General features: G+C 35.0%; 1 protein-coding gene across 1 annotated transcript in view; it reads left to right on the plus strand.

The window, feature by feature from the left end:
• The window catches only part of LRP1B (LDL receptor related protein 1B), a 1257096-nt gene that overhangs the window by 1020205 nt on the left and 216344 nt on the right, over nt 1–20547 (plus strand). Inside the window, exons 50-55 of the mRNA XM_087819400.1 lie at nt 1473–1592; nt 6393–6521; nt 9785–9907; nt 12395–12535; nt 13845–14032; nt 20275–20458. Of these exons, the coding sequence (XP_087675526.1) occupies nt 1473–1592; nt 6393–6521; nt 9785–9907; nt 12395–12535; nt 13845–14032; nt 20275–20458 (885 nt within the window). The remainder of the gene's footprint in view (nt 1–1472; nt 1593–6392; nt 6522–9784; nt 9908–12394; nt 12536–13844; nt 14033–20274; nt 20459–20547) is intronic.

Here is a 20547-nt window from a genome sequence, read left to right on the forward strand (position 1 = left end):
TTATTTTATAAAATATATGGCTTTTGTGATTTCCAAGCCAAAGAAATTTCCTGTAGGGAAAGAAAACATATATTTACTATTTTAATTTAATACAAAGAACATACACTGTGGTGAACAAAGTAGAGAAAAAGATTAAAAATGGATCTTCTATGAGATGTCAAATTCCCCTAAAAGTAACTGTCACCATGAAATATAAAGGTCCGTTTTATTTGATTAAGATGCTATATATCTTTACATTAGAACCCAACTTTGAACAAGATTAGCAGAGGACTTAGAAATACTTCATGTAGATTCAGAGTTTCTGAGAGGAAGCAATTACATGGTTGCTTCTTGTTTGATTTTATTTTTTTTCCAGGCTTCAGTTTTTCTAAATGTCTCTCTTTTCACAGGTCATTTTAGGTAAATTTTTAAAATAAGACACAAACTTAAACATTTTTTTCTTAGCCTCACTTGGGGTTATGTTTTATTGATTTTAGAGAGAGAGGAAGAGAGAGAGACAGACAGACAGAGACAGAGGAGTGGGGAGAGAAACATCAATAGGTTGCCTCTCGTATGAGCTCCGACTGGAGATGGAACCCCCAAGGCTTTGGAGTATGGGGACTATGCTCCAACCAACTGGGCCACCTGGCCAGGGCAAGATGCAAGCTTTTGAAAATATTTTATAAGCATCAAAATTAAAAGTTTTACTCTTACAGTAATTTATATTTTGCATACTTTAATTTGGAAGGGTTTTATTTTTGGATCTTTCATGGTGATAAAAGCATTGAGTGGAGGAATAGGCTGAGGGTGGAGAGAGAAATCCCAGACCTGACTTTGGAAGCAAATGGAGCACACCGTTACCAATGCCTAATGTGGTACTAATGTACCAGACACCCTGCCAAAAAATTTTTATGTTATTAGTCAGACTTAAGTTTTCTCAAGGGAGAGAAGCAAAACATCAAAGTGGTAAGTATGTATAGGCATGACACTGATGGCTTGTCATCAAGCTAAAACCCCCTCGGTCACCTGATTTAAAAACAAAAATATATGCTGGTGAGTCCATATTGTGACCTTGCCTAGGATGTAAAGTTTTCTCCAGTTGTTCAAAAATATGTTAAAAATTAGAAAGTATAGCTAGACCATACCTGGACTATTTATTGTATATCTCTTTATCACATGTATTTTTAAAATGATAATCTGGAATATACTTAGAGGGGAGCCACATCATAATGACTAGCTCCCAGTCAAACCTGTGAGAATTATGTTGAAGGAACAATGTTGTATAACCTGGAAACTCAGAGGGAATATGCAGCCTGTTGTCAAAATACTGTAGAGCTGATAGTGCAGAGGAGCTTGGCTTGTTCTATTGTAGGACTGTTGGCTTTAGTGAAGTCAAAAGAAGAGCATTCTCATTCTCACATCTGTCTTAAGAGGGTCTCAAAGATTTTTTCACTCTTTTGCACCTAAAACAGACATTCTTCTTTCTTTTCTAGATTCTTCTTGTTCTTGGAACCAATTTGCTTGTTCTGCACAAAAATGTATATCAAAGCTCTGGATTTGTGATGGGGAGGATGACTGCGGAGATGGGCTAGATGAAAGTGATAGCATTTGCGGTGAGCTGTTTCTTATGTGTTCTTATTCAGTTCTCAGGTGCAGGATGCATATGCTCTGTCATTTTAGAGTCCATGTAAAACTTTGTTTTCTCCTTATCTTAATGTTAAATTTGTATATACATTTCTATGTAGCTGCTTTTATTATTTTTATGGAACCTATTCTTCTATTTTTATATATACAGTTGTTATTCAATGTTTAGTTTTTTCCCCTGAATATTGACACAATGAACTTTGGAATTATTTGGGTTAAGTGATCAAATATTTTTCATGGCTCTTAATATGTATTGTTAACATGTCCTGCAAAAAATATTGAACTGATTTATATTGCAGCCACACATGTTATTTGAGTGTGTGTGGGTGTGTGTGCATTATTATAATCATTATTATTGAATTGTTTCAATGGGCAGTTAGGAAGTAGGCTATTGTATATTATTTAAAATGTACGTTATGCCCGGCCAGGCGTGGCTCAGCGGTTGAGCGTCAACCTAGGATCCAGGCGATCGGGGTTCGATTCCCGGTCAGGGCACATGCCCGGGTTGCGGGCTCCATCAGTGACTCTCTCATCATTGATGTTTCTGTCTCTCTCTCTCCCTCTCCTTTCCTCTCTCTGACATCAATAAAGATATATTTAAAAAATAAAAATGTACGTTAAAAACACACAATTCAATGTACAGGTTATTTGTTGTAGAATTGTGCACCTGAAACCTGTATAATTTTCTTAAACAGTATCACTCCAATAAACTCAATGAAAAGGAAATAAAAATAAATAAAATTTTCTATTCCTTTGTAAAGATAAATTCAGCTTTGTATAATTAGAGGTATAGTGTTAAACATCTCTATTTAACTTGCGTATGTCTACTATACAGCCAATATAATTGCTTTTAAATATTCACAATCATTTAACAAAAATGTATATGGAATTAACTGAATTTTATATGGGGTAAAAGAAGGAAGAAATGTAATTTCTATAAGCTTATTACACTTGACCAATTATAATTTACTTAATGTGTATCTGTGTGTCTGATTTGTTTCTGTATGTGTGGTTGTATCTAGAGATATATATTCTTTACTCATTACAGAAGCTATAATTCATAGCTCTTTCATCCTCATGTCAGAGAGGAAAGGACCTGACTCAGAATAAGGTACACAGACAGTTAGGTGTACTTAACACCTTTATTAAATGTCAGGAGTCTGGCCTGCTCTTCAGGTTACTACCATGGAGACAGGTAGATAAGATTTTATAATGTTCAAGCTAAACTGAAGTTCTCTGGAAATAACATAAAATTGGAGCTATCCTCTGAAAGCAGACAACTTATTTTCTTGTATTTAAGCTAACCAAAATCTACTTTTTATTTATTCAACTGAAACACCTTAGTTATATGTCAGTTAAAGGTAAATATAAAAAGATCTCTATCTGAAAGCTCTGAAAAGAAAGAGAAATCAGCAATCAAGTAGATGACTGGCCAGTGTCTTAACTACTTTGTTTTTATTTGCTATTAAATCTTTCTTTAATTTTAACAAAGAGATTAGCCACTTACAATGGTTTGAACTTGTTTCCAGTCTTTAAAATAGTATTGCTGTGGACTCTTTATTTAACCCGGCATTAAGGGCCTCCACTGATACCTGCACCCTTTCCAAGTGGGCACAAAATGGGCAAACGCCCTAAAGTCATGCAGAGCTGAATTTCCCCACGCCTGCATTTTCCAGCTCTGTGATCATGGGTACAGGTCCATTTTATTCCTTATTTCTCAAATTCCTTATGTATCAAGTGGGCACAAAACGATCTACCTTTCTGAACCTGCTGTGATTATCTAACACGACCAGTGTGCAGTGTATAAATGAGTTTGTTTCCATTCTTTTTTGTTCTGTGTCTTCGGCTTCCTCCTTTATTTTTCAGAGTCATTATTGCCATTGGCGATATTGTTATCGCTGTGCCTGTATCTATCAGCGACCTGAGAATTAAAAAAACAAAAAGCATGAAAATTGTAAAGGACACATTTACCTGTTGTCAAAACACCCAGTCAAATGAATTTAATTACAGGGTGGATTTTATATACTAACTGCCAAGCTGGTGACAGATAAAAATTACTGCTTTAGACCAAACATCAGTCATCAATACAAACCTAATATTTTAGGATTGGAAAGAAACATTTTAAATGGTTTATCTCAGTGGTTCTCAACCTCTAGTTTACAAAATATCCTTCTCAGGAGTGTGTCAAAAATGTATATTTTTAATCCCCACCTCCAACTATTCTAATGGGGGCTGTAAACACCATCTTTCTTAAGTGCTTAGCGGTTCTGACTTGAGATCTGAGGATCCTATTTTGAAATCATAGTGTAGGCCACCTCCTTCATTTGATCATTAAAAAAAGAGAAACTCAGAGAGGTTAATAAATTTGCCTGAGGTCACTCAGTGAGTCAGAGATGATGGAGCTAGGACCCGAATTCAGGTTTCTGAAATACTTAGTAAATAACATAGTAACTCTTACCAATCAAGCAGTGTATCTGATAGGAGCACAGGATGGACCTGCTGGAATTCCTCTGGCTTGTCTTCTCCTCCTTTGCGATTCATGCCCCTGAGGAAGTCAAGGTGTCTTCAGATGGCAGTGGTAACTGTGGAATGAAGCCATGAATTTTTCTTTGGCCCATTTTCTTTCCAATTGACTATGACGTTTTGGCATGCTTTTAACACAAAATCTGTTGAACACTATCAAGGGAGCCAGAAAATTAGCTGCAAAGAACCTTATGCCATTTCATAGTTTGAGATATCTTAGTAATTATGTAGTCATAACCTACATTTTATAGACAGTGAAATTCAGACACTAGTCTTCTCCAAGGTCAGACAAAATTAAATTTCTCAACAGCCAAATCAAAGCTATATCTATTATGCCTACCTTGAGAATAAATTAGGGTGATAATAAAAAAGTAGACAAGAAGCAGAATAAAATGCATTTTTAAATCTCAAGCGTAATAACAAAAAATATTATGGAAATTAGAGCACAAATTGAGAGTATAATAGTGAAAGTGACACTATGTTCTTATGGCAAGCTTGAGACGATAGATAAGAAATAATATAAAAATAATTTCTGTAGGAAGAGAATTTTATTATCAAAGGTACTAAAGACTTAATAGGTAGCAGGTAAATTCATTTTTAAATGAAAGCAACATTTATTTAACAGAGTTTTATGATTTTCTCCAGTAATAGATATCATATTAAACTTCATTCTATTAACACTTATCCTCAATCATATGAACAAATATGAATTATCTGAGGGACTTTTCAACATTCACTTGCCATCCTGCTCTCCCAACTAAAGTGTATGTCAGTGAAAGCATGTTTATGTTGGAAAAGATCACTAGGGGTTTCTGTTCTGTCACCCTACTACCCTACCCCCGTCATATCACAAACATTGCATCGAAAAGCATTTTCTGCTCATGCAACTCTGTGGCTGAAAGGATGATCCAATTAAAGCATGCTAGCTATTACTTTAAATATTTGCAAACAAATACCCTTAATCAGTCATTTTCTTCCTGGAGATATTAACATTTCCTGAATAATTCTAACAATATGATTTTTAGAATCTTTTCTATGGGCAGCTTTTGGTCATAAGAAAGTGAAATTAAAGAAAAGTTAGAGCCCAGTCCATTGGCTCAGTAGCTGAGCACTGACCCATGAACCAGGCTGTCACAGTTCGATTCTCAGTCAGGGCACGTGCCCGGGGTTGCGGGCTCGATCCCCAGGTAGGGGCTTGCAGGAGGCAGCTGATCGATGACTCTCTCCCATCACTGATGTTTCTATCTCTATCTCCCTCTCCCTTCCTCTCTCTGAAATCAATAAAAACATATTTAAAAAAAAAAAAGAAAAGTTAGATTTGAGGGTCCAATTACTAATTGACTCAACAAATGTTTTATATAAATAACAAACAAATATTCAGTATGTATAGCTATACTTGGGGCTAAGGAAACATCATGAGAAAGAATCATTTTCTAATTTTCGATGATTACCCTATGCCCATATAAGGAGAAACAAAGAGAAAGCACCTGTGACCCTTTGAATTTACAAGTCAACAAGCTTTTCTTTTTTTTTTTTTTTTTGCAGTTTGAAAAGCAATATTATTCATCTAAAGGGACATTAAGTTGATAAAGCAGAGAAAAGATAGATTCTGTTTATTAAGTGTGTAAAAGCAAAGGGAATATGCATACATTTATTCTTTTCAACAACACAAGGTGGGGATTAACGATAATGACATTAGAGGTTAAGACAAGGTGTTTAGGACTCAAAGGGCTCTTGGACTCCCAGCTCCACATGTGCACCCTGTGTGACTCGTGTATTTCTGCAAGCTTTGCAACTCCCTTTTCTGTGAAATGAGATTAATAACAGTTCTACTGTTTGCTGTTACTGAGAGTATTAAATGAGTTATTATGTTACGTGCTTAGCATATATTAAGCATAAACATTATTGTTATTATCCTGATAAATTCAGTTCTTTTAAAATTTAATTCAGTTTTTTCACGATTCTATGACATGTCCATGTTTTGCCACATTTTACAAAGAGAAAACATTATTTTCTGCCACGTAACGTTAAGAAATACGATTTTGAAATTAAGAAAGAATGCATTCTTAGAGGAAAATATGTAGATATCTGTAGGGGAAGGATAATATTTGATGATCCAAATTACTGCAGCTTCTCCCTTGTCAGCAACATTCTTCTGCGCCCCTTTTTTTTATAGGAAATGGAAACAGCGGGCCTTTGTCAGCAGACACGCAGTGACCTTGTGACATCTTTTCTTTGGGTTTCAGGAGCCGTGACCTGTGCGGCCGACATGTTCAGCTGCCAGGGCTCCCACGCCTGTGTGCCCAGACGCTGGCTGTGTGACGGGGAAAGGGACTGTCCCGACGGGAGCGACGAGCTGTCCACGGCAGGCTGTGGTAGGAACCCTTGGGGCGGCCCGTGGGGAAGGCTGCAGCAGCCCCCCGACCCCGGCTCCTGCACTGTTCACCGTTTCTCATTCCCCTCGCTCTCTCAGCCCTGAACTCACAGGCAGGGTCAGGATTAATCAGGTGGGATGTTGCCGTCATAGTAGCTCAGCGACCCCTCTGACCCCTGTTCAAAGCCTTTTAAGCGCTCCCAGTGGGATTACCCATTGACAAACCACTGTGATGACCACGATGTGTCATTTCACTTCTGAGGGAATGGGACGCCCTGATATGTGAGTAGCAGGTGTGTTCATTTCTTCTTAGCATCGTTGACCATGTCCCCCCTCCCCTACCATGGCAACTTTTAGATTGCTTATTTCAGATACCCTGTAAACGGCTTCTGTGATCCTAAATAACTACTGATCAGAAAAGGTCAGTGAGCACCTATTAGCCCAATGGATGGGGTATTAACCCTCAGGTCAGGTAAAAATATTATGGATATAGCTGAATGAAGCCCAGGGATCAGAGGAACACTTTTGGAGGTCAGATAATTTACTCAGTTTCTGACTCTAGGTCACCTCAGGAAACTCACAGGGAATTACTGACTAGTGAAAAATTAGATAAATTCCTTTGCATGATCACGGAAATGTAGAGACTATTTGAATGGAGGTTTCAAGGTCACATAGGGGATCAGCTGTACTGAGCGATTGATCAGAAACATTGCTGCGAACTCTGCTCATTACAGTGAATTCTGCCAATCATCACTCCAGTAACCTCTCTCTGGGTCTTTAAAACCGTACTTGAAGCCCAAATGTAAGTGTGTGAGTATGTGGTATGTGTGTAAGGGGAATGGTTAAAACAGAGAGGAAAAAGAAAACTTTGAGCAAGCCTGTGTGCACAGAATTCATGCTACTGCAGAATAATTCCCTTTGATCTTGAAACTGATGTGTGTGTCTGTAAAGGTCAATGGGGCCCCTGGGGGCTGCATAATAGGGATTATGCATCAATTCAGGGATCCAGATGGTCCCAGTATAGTGTTGCTATTGTAACAGTTAACACTCTGGGAGGCATATTAACACTTTGGGCCACATGGGTGCTATTAAGTAAATTATTCTAAAATACAAGTTGTACTCAAGTGATCTGAAAGTGTTAATGCTTATTTAGCCTCTGTGACTTAGTGTTTTAAAGAACAATTCATGTATTAGAATTGGCATAATTCACTTGAGTTGCATAAGCTGTCACATGGTTCAAAGTTAGAGAAGTTATTAGTAATTGAGTTTTACTTTGATTATAATAGGCAATTTCTAATGCTGGTTCTATGTGGCTTCATATTGTTTTTTAAATAAATTTGTTGAAAATAAATCATACCTGATTAAATTATGTGTGTATATGTGTGTATATATGTATGTATGTATGTATGTAGGTATATATATATATATATATATATATATATATATATAGTTTTGCCTATTCATGTCTCCATTTCAATAATTATTAAGTTGAAAGCAGAGATTTTGTTTCTTCCTGAGGTTTGGGGCAGCCTGGGGTAGGGAGCTGATAGGTATGTAAAAGAATAATTGTAATTCCTTGTGTCGAGATGCCACATATAAAAGATAATAGGTCATCACAAATAAATATTTTACAAAAAGCCCACAAACCTCATGGAAGGACTTCAAGAAAAAGTAAACACATTGTCTGAATCATAAAGGACAAAGAGAAGAGAGGGAGGAGTTCTATGTAGAGGAAGGTGCTATTAAGACACGGAAGGGAGAGATTGGAAGGCATCTAAATTTTTTCAAGTGACTATTATTTGTCCATTATTTTGGTAGGTGCTTTTATTTACATTACTGAATTCCTACAATATTTCAGTAAAGTGTTTTGGGGTATCTTCCAAAAATAATTGTCAGATAGATATTTAAAGAGCACCTAGGAATTTTGGTCCCTAAAACGAGCTGATCTACTTCGTATAACTTATTTAGTTCTTGCAATAAATGTAGCAGATAGATTTTATTATCTTTATTAAATACATAAAGAAACAGATGCACAAAGAAGGTAAATAACTTCCTCAGGAAACAAACATAAGAGGCAGAGCGACTTTTTGCAAAGCTTCTCTCTTTCCTGTATGTGATAATAACATGGTCTTTTTATTTTATTTTTAAAAATTGAGATATAATGGACATAAAACATTGTGTTAATTTTAGGTGTATAACCTGAATTGATATATGTATATTCTGTGAAATAACAACAATAAGGTAGTTAACATTCATTATATAGCAGCTTCTTGACATTGGATATATCTCAAACCTTGAGTCTTACCGTAGCATTTATTCTTTAAATGTAAGAAAAGGTAATTGAAAAAAAAATTTATATGATCCCTTCAAATCTCTATGATTCTATGCACATGATATTAAAATGTATTTCCTCTGCACAAGTTACTATCTTTTGAACATCTGTTGAAGTATTTATTTATTTATTTATTTATTTATTTATTTATTTATAGTTTATCTTTATTGTTGAAAGTATTATAGCCCATTTTAATCAACCGTTTTCCCCACTGGTTAGGGCCCTTGGTAGATAGAGTACATTTTTCATGGATCAATATTCTGAAAGGGTCGGTACTTTTGTTTCATGGGTCAATATTCCTAATTGGTTTTGGTACTTATGGTCTGGCTCATCACACCATAGATCTTAACCTATTTCAACATGCAACTCTTGAGGTCACCTAAATATTTTACTTTCTTCTTAAAACAGTAACTTTCTTGGCCCTTTGACTTTTTTTCTTTCACTTTCATTCTGAGAGTTAGCAGTTGGTGGTATTTTCAGGTTCAGTTTTCACAAATGAAGCAAGGTTTTCACCCTTGCTAGATAGAGCAAAACTTTCATGGATCAATATTCCAAAAAACCTAGACAGATTATTACATCAATTAACTATTTTTTAATCACATACGAACCTTTGAATTTCTCCTTCAGCAAACTTACAAGTGGCTAAAAGGCCTGAACTTTTGGACTCACTCTAGAACTTGAATGTATTAATACTAAAACTTTAGTATAGTAATACTAAAACATATATAGTTACATTAATACATATTCAAATATATTAACAAATGTGTATTGATATGTATTATTGATATATTTGATATATTAAATATTATTTAATTTTTTTCTGAATAACTATGATTTAGTTTGTATAACAGCGAACATTCCCCAAATGCTTAAGGAGGGAGAAGATAAAATAGGTACGCATCTAACTTTATTTTTTGTGATGTCTTCCATAGCTCCCAATAATACTTGTGATGAGAAGGCTTTTGTGTGCCGTAATGAAGTGTGCATCCCCAAGCAGTTTGTTTGTGACCATGATGACGACTGTGGAGACGGCTCTGATGAGCCCCTGCAGTGTGGTAAGTACATCTACACTCCTCTCAGAGAAGCCTCCTAGGCTAAATATTAGTCTTTTAAAATTACTCAAAGAATGTATAAATAAATAAATAAAAACAAAGATATTTATTAATATCACTAAAGGCATGTAAATTCAGTAATACACAGACACACCACATCTAACCTCTTCAAGCTCTGCAATAATTACACATTTATTTGGAAATCATACCTACTTGTAGTGTATTCTTATCAGGAACCACACCAAAAAATGTTTATAAAAATATATTTGGTTTGAAGTACTTAAAGATAACACATTGCTGTCTATCTAGTTCAGTCTTATAGCCAAATCAAATATCTGAGTGAGAGAAAAAAATGCAATTCTCAATTACCAGAATAACTGGACACTGAGCATTTTCCTTTTATCTTATTTACACAGGCAACTATTTGTTAAAAATGTAATATTGTTATGAAATGTATCTTCACTGCTTCTACATTTATCTTACCACCATGTATATATATATATTCAATACAAATACATACATAACTTGGTGTTTGATATGAATCTCTTTGAAATCACTGGATATCAGTTTTTATGATCATTTCACCATTAAGTCATAGATTCAATGTGATATTTTAAAAGTTACATCAAAACTCAAGATTTAAATCTGAAGCAGAGTTATGTCTGATTGAATATCTTTCCTTTGCTAGACAATATATTTGGTTGATGTGAAGATGAGTGAGACAGCGGTCCCACTAGAAAAAACTTACGAAAAGGAAAATCAGAAATACAGTATAGTACAATCACGTACACTGTCAGGTAGGAATTAGTGTCACAATACATAAAATTGCAGCTGAGAAAATGATTTCTGAAGCACTAAGAAGCAGATAATGTTAGTCAGTGGAAATCCTTTTTAGATGCTAGAAAGCAAGACATGGTGGTTAAATGCATGGACCCTGCAGCCAGACAGCCTGGGTGCAAATTCAGGTTCTGCCACTTACCAGCTGTATGACCTTGGAAAAGTTATTTCACCTCGCAGTATCTCAATTTCTTCAACTACAAAAAATTTATAATAGCATTGCTTAACTCTGAGGTCTGATAAGGGAATTAAATGAGTTAATATTTATAAAGTGCTTAGAGTAGTTTTGGAAAGAGCAAATTCTGTATATGTTTACAGAGACCTGCAAATTGAAATAATTGAGGAATAGCAATTAGTCTTTTGTGAGGTAAGTTGAAGCCAGAAAATTAAGTTGAAACTAAATCCTAAAAATTCTGAAATACAATGTTAGATAATTTGTATTTAATTTTTTTGTCTCTCAGTGACCAGAACACATTTTGAAACATAGGAACTGAAAGGTTAAGGGTCCGTGGTGAACCGACAGGCTAAGTAGCCATCTCAGATGGGTGAATAAAGAATAATTAAATATATTAAAAGGGGATGGGATATCCCAAGGGAAGGGCTACACAGCACTTAGCCAAAGAGTATTGGGTCCATGATGGCAGCAAAATATATTTGGGATGGTGAAACCAGGAGGAACATAGAAAAGGGAACAGGAGGCCTAAGCAGGGCTGCTTTGGCTCCCTGAGAAGTGAGAGAGAGAAAGGGACCTTGAAGACAAGTTTGCAGACCTTGGAGACAGGTTCAGGGGGGTAAGCCATTCAAAGTGATACACATCTCAATTAAGTAATCATTATTTATTAGCTTTTTATTAGAATTTTCTTTACATTTTTAAATCATAAAAATCATATTTCCTCTTTCCAAAAATAGAATAGTTCCTTAGATCTACCAGGAAGTTTGTAATAGAAATGACAGGTTTTATTATTAACAAAATTAGGAACAAATCCAATTAAAAACTTCATAACTTTCAAAATCAAAGGAATTTTACTTATAATCAGACATAGATATGGACATTAACAACTGGGATTTGAATAAAGCTTGTCAGTGCCTCTGAGAGTCAACATGTACGATAATTACAATAGTTTTTGTGCTTATTGCTCTATAATTGACTTTTATTTTTCTTATTTTAACAGTTTATTTAAACTTTGAGTGCTGATTCCCAAACATAAACATGATATTACAGCTTCTGAGAATTATCATTATAGCTCAGCATCAGTTCATCCATATGTTCTAATACTACACCTGACCAAGCTGTTCTTAAAAATAATTCTAATAGCTTTCATTTTCTTTTTCATTCTAAGGGAACCCTTTAGGATACAGACAATAGGTGAACAGAGATGGTATACTGGAGTGTTGCATTCTTGTTTTCTCACTTAGAAACAGTAACAGTACCTTGTTTCCAACTTTATTTTCTGGACTTTCATGCTACTTCCCAACCACAAATATTTCTTGCAAGTGTGACCATTGTCCCAGAGAGAAATGAGAAACATTTCCCATAGGAGGCATTGGTAACCCTATAGTTAAATAGGTATAGTGTAGATTAGAAGATGCAGTTCTCATTAATATTTGTTGCACAAATTATATAAATTAGAATGTTTATTTCTTTTTCCCTAGAATACCGACAGTGTAATGCAGAAGAATTTAGCTGTGCTGATGGACGGTGTCTTTTAAATACTCAGTGGCAGTGCGATGGAGACTTTGACTGCCCTGACCATTCTGATGAAGCACCTTTAAACCCAAAATGCAAAAGTGCAGGTACAGAAAATATATGACACTATGCTTATTCCAAAATTTGTCTTTTTTTTGTAATGGCAAAACTATGACTCTGATTTTTAGTTTAGTATGGTAGTCAGTGAAAGGAAATGCAAATAACTAAGCATTGATGTTCCTAGTGATACTGTGCAGGGTCCTAGTAATGTTTTAAAGCTAGTTTCAGAATTTAGTATGTGCCAAAAACATGAAGATTTCCTGCAATGAACCTGATGCATCCATCACCCTTTCCCCTTTAAAAATGTCACCTTTTCTTAATACATTATTTTATGTGAATAAAATTTCCCTGTCTAAACTTATTCAAAAATTCAAATAAAAGAAGCTAAGATTTACTGAAAGTCTGTATTGTTCATATTTACACAAAATAAATAAATTGCATATCATCTAAACAGAAGTATATACATAGCCAAACTTGGTCTGTTTATCACTTTACTATTCTGTACTGAATATATAGGCATATATTTTAAAATTAAAACCCAATTAAGTTTTTTCTCATGTAGTTTGCATATTATTAGGACTTATTTTATCATATTAAATAATGAGTAATGTTCAAAGCATCAGGATAAGAGTAGCTGCAAAACCTGGACTTCTTTCTGTAACTATATTTGGAGCAACTATTATTCACTAAAAATGTACTTTTTATGCCCTGACTTAAAAATGTCAATGTTATATTTCCAAGGTGGAAAAAAATTAGGAATGTCTACCTATCCTAGATTCTTAATTTTTAGTGACATTTAATTTCTCAGAGACCAGTGGCTTGAGGGAAATGTCAGACTATCATTACACTTTGAACTCATTTATCACATTATAGGTGAAGAGAAATTCTCCATTAATTTTACTATAGATGCTTATTCTTTTAAAATTGTTATTGATTTTTAGAGAGGTATATAAACATCAATGTGAGAGTGAAACATTGATTGGCTGCCTCCTCTGCGCCCCCTACTGGGGATTGAGCCCACAACCCTGGTATGTGCCCTGACTGGGAATTGAACAGACACGGGATGATACCCAGCCAATTGAGCCACAGGGGCCAAGAATATAGATGTTTATTTTGATTGTTAATTTTTGTGATAAAACAAGATACACAGTAGGTTGAGCAAAAGTGCAGCTTACTTTTGATTTTCTATGTTTTCTGTGTAAAATATTACATTGGATATAAAGCATTATATATATACATATATTTACTATAACTTTAGACAGATAAGTTATGGTATTTGTGAATGTTTTCAACAACCGTAGTATAAAAACAATGGCATGCCCTTTATATTCCATTCGTTTTATTTTCTTTTTCCAGAACAGTCATGCAACAGTTCATTTTTTATGTGCAAAAATGGCAGGTGCATTCCCAGTGGAGGTCTTTGTGACAATAAGGATGACTGTGGAGATGGCTCAGATGAGAAAAACTGCCATATAAATGAATGTTTGAGTAAGAGAGTCAGTGGATGTTCTCAAGATTGCCAGGACCTTCGGGTCGGATACAAGGTAGGTATGCATCAAAAATAGCAAATCACTGGATCCTTTAGAATTTGATTAGGCAAAGAAGAAAGAAAAATAAAAAAAGAAAGACTCAAGGACACAGACAACGGTGTGGTGACTTGATTTCCGGAGGGAAGAGGGTGGGGTGGGGTGAGGAAGTAGAAGAAACTAAGGAGGATAAATGGAGATGGAAGGAGACCTGACTCGGGATGGTAAACACGCAATACAACATACAGGTGGTGTTGTATTGTAGGATTGTATGCCTGGAGCCTGTATAATTGTATTAACCAATGTTGTCCCAATTAATTTAAAATACACACACCACACACACACACACACAGGGTGTCAATAAAAGAAAACCTTGGGGTAATGAAAACCATTTCACTCAGTATAGCTGTCAGTCGTAAAAGGCACCAAAATATTATTTAAATGGAGAGTTTCTACATATGAAAACCATAATAATAATGTGGTCTAATACTGTGAAATAGACTCAGGAAGAAGAAAACTCAAAATGTTTTTCTGTATATACTGAACATAAAGAAAAATACAGGGGAAAAACTGGAGAGATTGCTGCTATGCTAATAGCAGCATTAGATACGTACGTAGCTCTTAAGTTCCCATTTCTTCCCTCATCCTTCCTCCCCTATATATTTGAAGTTAAATGGGCTAATCATTTATTTACCACAATACTGGAGAATACAAAATTGTTCATATGAACAGAAAAAAGCAAAGCAAAAACAGCACACATGAAATATTAAGACTGAGTGCAGGTACATTAAAAAATAAATCATGCCTGATGTCCTAATTGCTTTTCGTTAGTGCCGTTTTCCTGAAGAGTGTTTCGCTGACAAAATGGATTGACAAGTAGCTTTTGAAAGCATCTGCTCTGTTCCTGTTGGACTGGAGGAAGCAAACAAACAGAATATTAAAATTAAAGTTGTGTGCTGGGTATTGATTGTGTGAGTGTGGGAAAGACTCAGAAAGAGCCATTCATTGGAAACGGGGTTTCTCACTGAGCATTAGGCCTGTACGAATCACAATCGGACGTGGCTTTTATAAACCACAGAGGGAATCTAGTGCCAATTAGGACCATTGCAGAAGTTGGGTTTTGTTCTGCTGAGTGTTGGGTTGATCAGAATGCACGTGGGGCGCTGTGCACATGTTTGGACATAGCCCTTTAAGAGGAACCTTGACAAATGGTAGCATCTTCAAATGTGTACATCCAGAGGCATAAGGGGGCTGGGAACACGACTTTGGAAGACGTTTTGCCTGGAGCAAAGGTGGCTTATTAGCTGTATTTAAATCTATGAAGGACTGAAATAGGGAGAATATTTAGCCTGAGTTGTTTCAAAGGTTGCAATTAGGAGTTAGGCGGCAGATTCTTTTCAATATAAAGAAGACTGTTCTAAGATTGGAACTCTTTTTATTGGAATGAGCTGCCTTATTCTCATCACAACAAGTGGTTCGGGGGAGCTAAATGTCTCTCTTTACAGGAGGCTAGAGAAAAAAATGTGCGTATTGTAATGATGGGTCACTTTTCCTATCAACCTTGATATTCTATGGCAAGCGAGTTCTAATGGTAAATTAAGCCAAATGACCACTTTGCCATTTTTAAAGATTTTTTAAAAATAGATATTTAGAGAGAGACAAATGGAGAGGGAGAGAAAGAGAGGAAAACAAAACATCAGGGTGCAAATGAAACCTCACTGGGCCGCCTCCTGCATACCCCCTGCCAGGTATCGAGCCGCAAACTCTGGCATGTGCCCTGACCTGGAATCAAACCAGCTACCTTTTGGTGCAGGGGAGACACCCAACCAACTGAGACACACCAGCCAGGGCCACTTTGCCGTTTTTAATCTCTGAATTTCTGGTATTATAATTAATTTAACTTCACTGATCAGGATTTTACTACATAGAGATATAATTTTAAAAACTACAATAATTATTTTCCCCTGTGTAAATATAGAGATAAAAAATGAAATTTCAAGAAAGCTACATTTATAAATATTTTTTTACCCAATATTATATTAAGAAGTGTTGGTTAAATTTACAGACTTAAAACACACATGCACTCACTTATGAACACTGTAACTAAAAGGAAACAAGACAAAGAATCCAGATAATTCTTAATGAGATGAGTATGCATCAAATAATTTTGTCAGTAAATATTTGAAATCCAATGAAGTCAAAAAAATATATTAGTTATATATGCACAATCAATATAGAAATGTTTTCTGAAAAAGAAGGAAAATGTTATAGAAATATGACAGGTAATTACTTAAAATCTTAAATCATAGGTTATAAATAATTCTTTCGTTCTGTCTGTATAATATATACTATAAGTCTATATATCTATAGAAAAAAATCCAAAATTTAAATTTCAAAGTAGATTTATTTGTGTTTATCCCATGTGAATTTAAACTCTGTCATAACAGTTTTGGTGGTAACATTTAAAAATTACAGAATATAAAATGATCACCTTTTGACATAACATTCAAAATAAGGCTGTTTTGTAAGAAGTACTTTGTACCCAGAAATACTATCCCTGGAAAACTAGGTTTGGTAGCAGTAGATATCAACCTGAAAAACATGTTAAATCATACTATTTTAATTACTTTACAAGAAACTTACACAAAAACATTTGTCTATTGGTACCTTTAAAATATCAGTATTTTTATTTTGACTTCTCTGAAAGTGAATGAAGTGAGAATTTTAGTTAAAATAGACACTATATTTAATCATTCACAAATTCTTTGCATGTGATACTTGACAGAATTGCTATGAATAATGTCCCTGAATATATACACATGTCAAAACTAATGAATAAAATAAAACATCTACTGTGGGAAACAGACAAGTATAAAAAGTTAAGGAGCTAAGATTAGAATCATAAATAAGAAATGAAACCAAAGGTTCAAAGCAAATATTTTATATCTATATTGACTGAAATTGAGTAAAAAGCCTATGTACAACCAAATGCTTATCTATTTTGTGGGGGGAGGTCAGATGATGGGTTTCTCTTTTCCAGGAAATGGAGAAAACTGTCCAATAACTTATTTCTCAGTACATTATCAGCAGAGCATGTCAAGAAATCTTCCAAATTCTGCAGTAAAATGAAAATTGCTTATGTAAGCAAAACTTAGACCTTATGGACTGTGAACAACTTACATGTTTGGCTGTAAAACACATATAATATATCTATTCAAAAGGGAGTAATAACGTTTACTAAAGCAATAATCTGTTTTGAGGGGAAGGAAAATTTACCATGTAAAAATAAATGTACTTCTGGGAGAGAAGGAAGTTTTAACGTATACATTAGAAATAAAATAATCAATATTTGTCAACTATCACTTTTAAAACTGCACAAAAATGTTCCTGAAAGTAATAGAAAAAGTTTGGGTAGCTATGTTTCTTTCTTCTAGCTATCTGATCCTGTATAAAAATTAATACAAAGCAGGGGAATTTGAAATGGTTCTTGATGAAGAGGAAAATTAATATGTCTGAGCATATGTAAATCTCAGTTTTATAAAAAGTGTCTCTTAAAATGAAGGTGAGAAATTTTTTAACTGTTATAAATCTCCCATCTTTTATTGCTGAATATGCAAATTACTATTATTTCCTTTCATTCAGTTTATGTAAATTAGGCTAGTAGAATTTCCCATAGATGTTTATTAATTATTTAGGAGCAAAAATGTTTTTGTTATAACAAGGTTACTGGATTGGGTAGTAAATTATTTTTTAAAATCTTCTTATTCAATAAACATTTTTTAAAAACTTACTGTAAATATTAAACATCCTAATTTCATTTGTTTATAGAAATGTATATTATATTCAGTAGCTTGTATCAATTTACCTTCAGGAAATTAATATTCCATAAATGTGTTTTAATCTAGGTGGTCTATTTGATATACTGGTTCTAAACGCCTGACATTAGCCATTCAAAGTGATTTTCAGAAGTCTGTTAAAATTGAGACACTGTTTAAGTTTTTTATAATATTCTTTGGGAGGGATTCAACATATTTTATGAAATTTCTTTTCATTTACTCTAAAGTTCCCTTTGAATTTAGCTCTGCTCTGTATCTGCTTATGGGTTTTCTGGCTTTCTGACCACATGATCACACGATCTAATTTCTGTTCTTCTTCAGAAACAGAAATCTTCTTGTATTCTGTCAGTTTCTCATTTTCTTTTTTAAAAAATTATTTGTTTTTTAAATGTAATATATATGGCAAAGTTTACTATCTTAACCATTTTTATGTGTACACTTCAGTAACATTAAGCATCTTATTTCCTTTTGCCGTAGTAAATCCACAATCCCTTTGCTTTCCTGCATTAGGTGGCAGGTTGAGTCTTCTTAAGGAAAGCAGTGTTGTCACAGCCTAAGATATGATGAGAACAGTTTGGATAATCAAGCTGTTGCTTTGCTGGGATTTGTTGGCTTGCTAGTGGGTGTTAGTGATTAAAAGCAAAACAACTCTTTATTTTTGCTGAGGGTTATTAGGTACATATTGCTGATACTTGTTAAAGAATAAAGTGCTAAGAACTTAAAGGAATTTAGTTTTTGTACAAGGACTTAGAAAAAGGTATTTATCTTTTGAATAGTTTCAGGTGAAATTGATGTTGCTTCCCCTCCAAGTAATGAATGCCTTTTTGTAATTAAAAAAAATAAAAATCTACCCCTCAACTAATTGTTGGCCTGACTAATAGATAAAAAGTTCTTCTGTTACTTTTACTCTTTTTTTAAAAAAGTATGTTTTTATTGATTTCAGAGAGAGGAAGGAAGAGAGAGAGAGATAGAAACATCAAAGATGAGAGAGAATCATTGGTCAGATGCCTCCTGCACATCCCTGACTGGGGACTGAGCCTGCAACCTGGGCATGTGCCCTGCCCGGGAATCAGACACTGATCTCCTTGAGCCATGCAGGCCAGGCTGTTACTTTTACTCTTAAATGATCTAAATGATGGAATGTTTGCTATGGCTAACCCTTAGATACTAGTTACTCTCAGTAACTTAGAGTTCTTTCTTAATTCACTGTCCTACTCAATACTTACAAGTTCCTTTATTCAAAGACCATTAAATAGTCTTGGTAAAGGTTAATATGATCATAACCATCTGGCCAATTATAGGTTCATTTTGTGTAATTACAATTCTCATATGCTTGCTTCTTGGCAGGGACTGAATAGAGAACTGTAAGACAGTGACCAATCACAATACCTTATTATTTCCAGGAATTCAAAGACATATATGGCATGACACTGTATTCAGAATTGACATGCCAGTTAGTAAGCATCTTATATCATCCTCAGAGGCTCATATAGAACATGATAGAGATGCTGAAGAGATACAGTGGTGCCTCGGTTTTCGAAAGTCTCTGTGGACGAGCATTTCGGGTTATAAACACTGCAAACCCCGGCAGAAATGCCTCGGTTTCCGAACATGCCTCGGAAGTCGAAAAGGCCACATGGCTTCTGCTGAGGGCAAGACCCTGAGGCCCAGCTGTCGGCTGTGGATCCCTCAGTTTTTGAACATTTCAGAATGTGAACGGGCTCCCGGAATGGGTGACATTCGAAAACGGAGGGACCACTGTATTTGATGATACAAACTGATTTAATACTGATGAAAAACTATGTGATTGTTATTTCTCCAGTCAACATCAACATATCAGATTATGGAATCAGACCAAGTTGATAAATATTAATTGGCCCTTACTATGTGTTAACAAGTTACAGACAGCCTCAACTCTCCTCCTGCTTTACCTAGGGAACTTCACCTTTGTGCCTCTAGGTTTCTCATCAGGTAACTAAGGAGAATAATACCTACATCATAGATTTCTGTAAGGCTCTGATAAAATAAAGGAATAATGTTAGTCATCTTCAAAGCTCCACATAAGGTTTAATTCTTATGGTTGTTAAAGTCTTCTGAAGAGACAATATAATGAAATAGAATAGGCATAAAAGTTGACAGTTTGGTTCTGTTTTTTTTTGCCATTCTCTGGCCACATGGCTATGGTGGTATCAGTTAACTTTTGTAACCTTCCCAACCTCAGATGATCAAATGAGGGTATTTCAGGGAATTTTTTAAACTTTAACCTTTACTTAATATTTGTAATTCTTATTAAAGTTTCACCGCTGGGTGACAGAAAGATTTGCCATTAACTGCTGTTGGTTCAATCATGCTAAAGAGAGATCTAATAAGAAGAGACAGTGGCAATGGTGTGAATGGGTTATACTTGCGCTTTTTCTTCTGCAGTGCAAATGCTGGCCTGGATTCCAGCTGAAGGATGATGGTAGAACCTGTGTAGACGTTGATGAATGCTCGATGGGCTTTCCGTGTAGCCAGCAGTGCGTCAATACATATGGGACCTATAGGTGCCTCTGTACAGATGGATATGAAGTACAACCTCATAACCCAAATGGCTGCAAATCACTTTCAGGTAAAGAATTGAACGTATCTACTGGTCCAACCTCAGTTACATGTATGGATCCTGAATTTCAGAGCCATTTCATTAAGTTCATTTCTTCT

This window comes from Miniopterus natalensis, chromosome 8 (genome assembly GCF_054644295.1).
Source record: "Miniopterus natalensis isolate mMinNat1 chromosome 8, mMinNat1.hap1, whole genome shotgun sequence".
NCBI lineage: Eukaryota > Metazoa > Chordata > Mammalia > Chiroptera > Miniopteridae > Miniopterus > Miniopterus natalensis.